General features: G+C 47.8%; 1 protein-coding gene across 1 annotated transcript; it reads left to right on the top strand.

Moving 5' to 3' along the window:
• Positions 1-7: 7 nt before the first annotated feature.
• LOC136532992 (laccase-21-like) lies at positions 8-1,708 on the top strand. Its single transcript, XM_066525558.1, has 2 exons — positions 8-1,223; positions 1,339-1,708. Exons 1-2 carry the CDS (start codon positions 107-109, stop codon positions 1,467-1,469), a joined length of 1,248 nt encoding a protein of 415 aa, XP_066381655.1. The 5' UTR covers positions 8-106; the 3' UTR covers positions 1,470-1,708.
• Positions 1,709-5,166: the final 3,458 nt, after the last annotated feature.

The raw sequence follows: 5,166 nt of genomic DNA, 5'->3' as shown, positions 1-5,166 counted from the left end.
GTGGTGGCACGCGCACAGCGACTTCGACCGCGCCACCGTGCACGGCGCCATCGTCATCCACCCCAAGCGAGGCTCCGTCTACCCCTACACAAAGCCGCACAAGGAGATGCCCATCATCCTCGGCGAGTGGTGGAATGCAGACGTGGAGCAAGTTCTCCTGGAGTCCCAGAGGACCGGCGGCGACGTCCAGGTTTCGGACGCAAACACCATCAACGGCCAGCCCGGCGACTTCGCCCCGTGCTCCAAGAATGACACCTTCAAGATGTTGGTGGAGCATGGCAAGACGTACCTACTCCGGATCATCAACGCTGGGCTCACCAACGAGATGTTCTTCGCCATCGCCGGGCACCGCCTCACGGTGGTCAGCACCGACGGCCGCTACCTCAAGCCGTTCACCGTCGACTACATCATGATCTCCCCCGGACAGACCATGAACATGCTCCTCGAGGCTAACCGCGCCACCAACGGCTCAGGCGACAACAACCGCTACTACATGGCCGCGAGCCCGTTCTTCACCAACATCGGACTCCCGGTCAACGATAAAAACACCACGGCCATTCTGGAATACACGGACGCGCCGCCCTCAGCGGGGCCACCAGACTCCCCCGTCTTGCCGGTCATCAACGACACCGCCGCGGCAACGGCGTACACGGTGCAGCTCCGCTCCCTGGTCACCAAGGAGCACCCGATCGACGTGCCAATGGAGGTCGACGAGCACATGCTCGTGACAATCTCCGTCAACACGCTCCCCTGCGGGGCCAACGAGACGTGCACCGGCCCCGGCCCCGGAAACACCCGCCTCGCGGCGAGCCTGAACAACGTCAGCTTCGTGACGCCGACCGTTGACATCCTCGACGCCTACTATGACTCCATCAGTGGTGTGTACGAGCCGAACTTCCCTAACAAACCGCCCTTCTTCTTCAACTTCACCGCCCCCGACCCGCCGGTGGAGTTCCAGCTCACGAAGCGGGGCACCAAGGCGAAGGTGGTGGAGTACGGCACCGTGGTGGAGGTGGTGTTCCAGGACACAGCCATCCTCGGTGCCGAGAGCCACCCTATGCACTTGCACGGTTTCAGCTTCTACGTGGTGGGCAGAGGCTTCGGTAACTTTGACAAGGACAAGGACCCGGCCACGTACAACCTGATCGACCCGCCGTACCAGAACACTGTCTCCGTGCCTACGGGCGGCTGGGCTGCAATGCGCTTCCACGCGGCAAATCCTGGTGAGTATTTGCTAAATTTGGGCAACAGTGATCGAACTACAGTATATATGTTGTTATATATATATGGTTTTTTTTATCTTACGTTGTGCTGATTATTTCTTTGCTTGTCTGTTAGGTGTGTGGTTTATGCATTGCCACTTCGATCGTCACACGGTGTGGGGCATGGACACTGTGTTCATTGTGAAAAATGGCAAGACCCCAGGCGCTCAAATGATGCCACGTCCTCCTAACATGCCTAAGTGCTAAGGAAACAAAGGCATGAGCCACGGATGATGCGGTGTATGCAAGACAATCGAGCAAAATAACTATTCTCAATTGATGATTGAATTAATTATTTGCGGTATAAATTTTAATTAGTGTCCTTTGTATTTTTTTCTTTTTCATTTGGTTGGAAGAGAAAAATATATTCGTTGTATTCATTATTTGTGTTGTTTTACTCCTAGTGCAATCTTTAAAAAGTGTAATTAAACAATGTATTCTATGGAGTTACATTCTGTATCCCGTGAAGATTCAATATAAATACGTACTTCATATATGTATTCATTTATTTTCGCCATGATAAGACCATGATCATTTAGGTCCCTTTTGGATCCTTAGAAATGAAATCTATGCGAAAATCGAAGTCTAGGCACAAATCCAGCAGGTTGCTCATACCCAAGGTATTGCATTTCAGGTTATGGGCTCCTGTTGCATTTGTCTTTGTCAGACCTTGACATGGATTGAGCAGTGACGAGCCGACGAGCCTACAAGGCATCATATAGCCTTGACAACAAAGGCTTCGATCTGGTATATCTTTCGAGGAAAAAACAAGGAGAAAACACATATAACTATATTCTTCCACATGACAAAGACAACAAATTGCAATGAACATGTTGAAATTCTTCTGTGAGGAACACGAACCAATAGATTAATTACATTTTCTCTGTGAGCCTTTCGAGACCCATCAAGAAAAATAAGTGGCACACAGGGAAAATACTGTTTCCAATAGTGTGATTGTTAGGAGATCACCAAGCCAACAATGAGAGAATAAAACATTGAGCAGAAGCATGAAGACTACCATCTCGACTTGAGTGTAATGTAACATTTTCCTATATCCCACGCTCACGTAGCTTTGGTTTGATGGTGGCTACAATCACCATATGTGTCTTCTCCACACATTGCTAAACACCAATCGGTGACCCCAGCAACAAGACAATCACCGGTGCAAGGTATAAGTGATGCATGAAGAGAGATTGAGCCAACAAGTTCTCGTGTTGCTCTCTGGAGTATACATATACAGGTTACAGTAACCGGTGTTGGGTGCGCACGGGAGGAGCGTGGGCGACGTCATGGCCACCTCACTATCAAAGCTTGTGCTAACTACCTGAGACTATAACCGGTATAATACAACACTTCAACACCCCCCCCCACAGTCTGATGGGTCGGCACAGCGACGCAAAGACAGGAACGAAATGACTCAAATGTCGAAGTAGGCAGCCCTTTGGTCATGACGTCTGCATACTGTTCGCCGGTGGGCACATGAAGAACTCGAACATCACCGAGCTGGACTCTCTCGCGAACAAAATGAATGTCCAGTTCGATGTGTTTGGTGCGCTTGTGATGAACTGGGTTGGCCGACATGTATACCACCGAGACATTGTCGCAGTAGGTGACGGTGGCTTTGGTGACCGCGCACTGGAGCTCGCCGAGCAACTAACGAAGCCAGATGCACTTCGCCGCGGCGTTGATGACAGCACGGTATTCAGCTTCGGCACTGGAGTGTGATACCGTGGGCTGGCGCTTTGAAGACCACGAGACAAGCGCGTCGCCCAGGAAGACGCAGAGCCCTGACGTCGATCGTCTGGTGTCGGGGCAGCCCGCCCAATCGGCATCGGAGTATGCCGTGATGGAGAGGTCATGGCTGCCGTGGATGTACGGTCCCATCGCGCTGGTCCCTCGAAGATAGCGGAGTATCCTTTTCAGCAGAGCTTGATGGGGAACACGGGGGTCGTGCATTTGCAAGCACGCCTGCTGGACCGCGAACGCCAAATCAGGGGGTGTCACGGTAAGGTACTGTAGCGCACCGGTGATACTCCGGTATGTCTTGGCGTCTTCAAGCGGTGGCCCATCAGCGGACAGCTTGCCCTTGGCATCGATCGGTGTTGATGCCGTCTTGCAGTTCATCATCCCTGCACGTTCAAGAATATCGTCCGCATACTGCTGTTGCGATAGATAGAAGCCGGTCAGTGTACGCTTCACATCGATGCCGAGGAAGAAGTGTAGTTCACCGAGATCCTTGATTGCGAACTCAGCACGTAGTCGATCGACGATCCGTTGGAGAACTGCGTTGCTGGACCCGGTGAGCACCATGTCATCCATGTACAGCAGGAGGTAGGCAACCTCGTGTCCTCGCCGCAGAACGAACAGCGACGAATCAGAACTCTGTAACACCCGTGTTTTTACAACATGTTAAAAACCACTAAAAAAATGTAAACTTTTTAAAATTTTCAACAAATTAAAACCTTGACTAATTATTTTTCACAAAACCATTTTAAAAATGTTTTCCGAAAACCCTGCATCAAAATCCATCATATGCATTTCGTATCTTGTAGGATTTAGTTGTAGCGCTAGGAATATTTTCTAGGATTAGAGAAATTGCTTCGCATTTATATTACATTGCCTGCACTTTGTTTGCTTGGGTGTATGTTTGCTTGCGTGATTGCTTGAATGCTTGAATGGTTGCTTGCATGCTTGTATGATTGCTTTTCTGGAATTTATTTACGGCACCAAAATAACTCCCCTTAATTATCAATTGCATCTTTGAATTATTTAATACATTGTAGATATAAGCAATATTTTATTCTCTAGGAATTATAATAGCCATCACATTAATGAATTATAGGTTTAATTTTCTTTCCAATATTCCCTTCGAATTTTACATTTAGTTAAATTATATATATATATATATATATATATATATATATATATATATATATATATATTAGGAAATCTAGAAATATGAGATTAATAATTTTAATTTGTGTCATAGTTATAATAGAGTAGATATAATACTTAGTCATACTAGAATATATATAATATTTAGAAATACATCATGAATATTGCATTACATTTCTCTTCTTGATTTACATAATCTATCTATTAAAGGAAATAGATACATCTACATTGTTATACATTTTCTGGGAAAAGTAGAAAATCGTTCTCCTGTGGACTCCTCCCGGCCCAAGCCTGCTTCCCTCCTATCGAATGGGCTCGGTCCAGCGTGGCCAGCAGCTTGGCCCGGCCGTCAGCAGCAGCCCTTCTCCACTTCCTTCCCTCCCCTCTCTTCCTTTCCGCCTAGGCCGCGCGCAAGGCTGGCCCAACCAGGACTGTGGCTTAGCGACGCATCAGCCCCTCCTCTTCTCCTCTTCCTCCCTCTCACCGATGAGTGGGGCCCACTGAAAGGTCCTTGTTTGGTTTTGGTGATTGAGTGACAACTTTAGGTGGACTAATTATGTTTAATGTGAGATACATAGGTGATTAGTCCACATGTATATGTGTGTGAGCAACATATGCCGTGGAGGTAAAAATGGCTTGGAGATGTTGCAAAGCTCACACATATGATGAAGGAGTTCATTGCATATGAGACATGACATTGAGTCATGTGACTAAGGTAAAGAAGATCAAGACAAGGCTTGGCTCGATGGACCAGTTGCAAGTGTGAAGGGCAAGTTGAGTGATGACTTGGCACCGATGAACCAAGGCAAAGGTGAAGAGCAAGTCCAGTCAAGATCGATGAACCAATACGGTCACGTGATGATATGAAGTGGATCATATCATTTGGTGATTAGTTGGTGCATGTGTTGCATCAACATTGGAGGAGATGGAGTGGAATGCACAAGGCAAAGGTATAACCTAGGGCATTTCATTTCACCGGTCAAAGGTTGTGTAGAGAGGTGCATGACCA

This window comes from Miscanthus floridulus, unplaced genomic scaffold (genome assembly GCF_019320115.1).
Source record: "Miscanthus floridulus cultivar M001 unplaced genomic scaffold, ASM1932011v1 fs_761_1_2, whole genome shotgun sequence".
Lineage (NCBI taxonomy): Eukaryota > Viridiplantae > Streptophyta > Magnoliopsida > Poales > Poaceae > Miscanthus > Miscanthus floridulus.
The sequence above is the reverse complement of the archived record's forward strand: the minus strand, read 5'-3'. Positions and strand labels throughout refer to the sequence as shown.

Bases quoted from the DNA above. Each gene is read 5' to 3' on its own strand.
- LOC136532992 (XM_066525558.1), top strand. From the start codon at position 107: ATGCCCATCATCCTCGGCGAGTGGTGGAATGCAGACGTGGAGCAAGTT. The intron at 1,224-1,338 runs GTGAGTATTTGC...CTTGTCTGTTAG, and splicing joins CTTCCACGCGGCAAATCCTG to GTGTGTGGTTTATGCATTGC.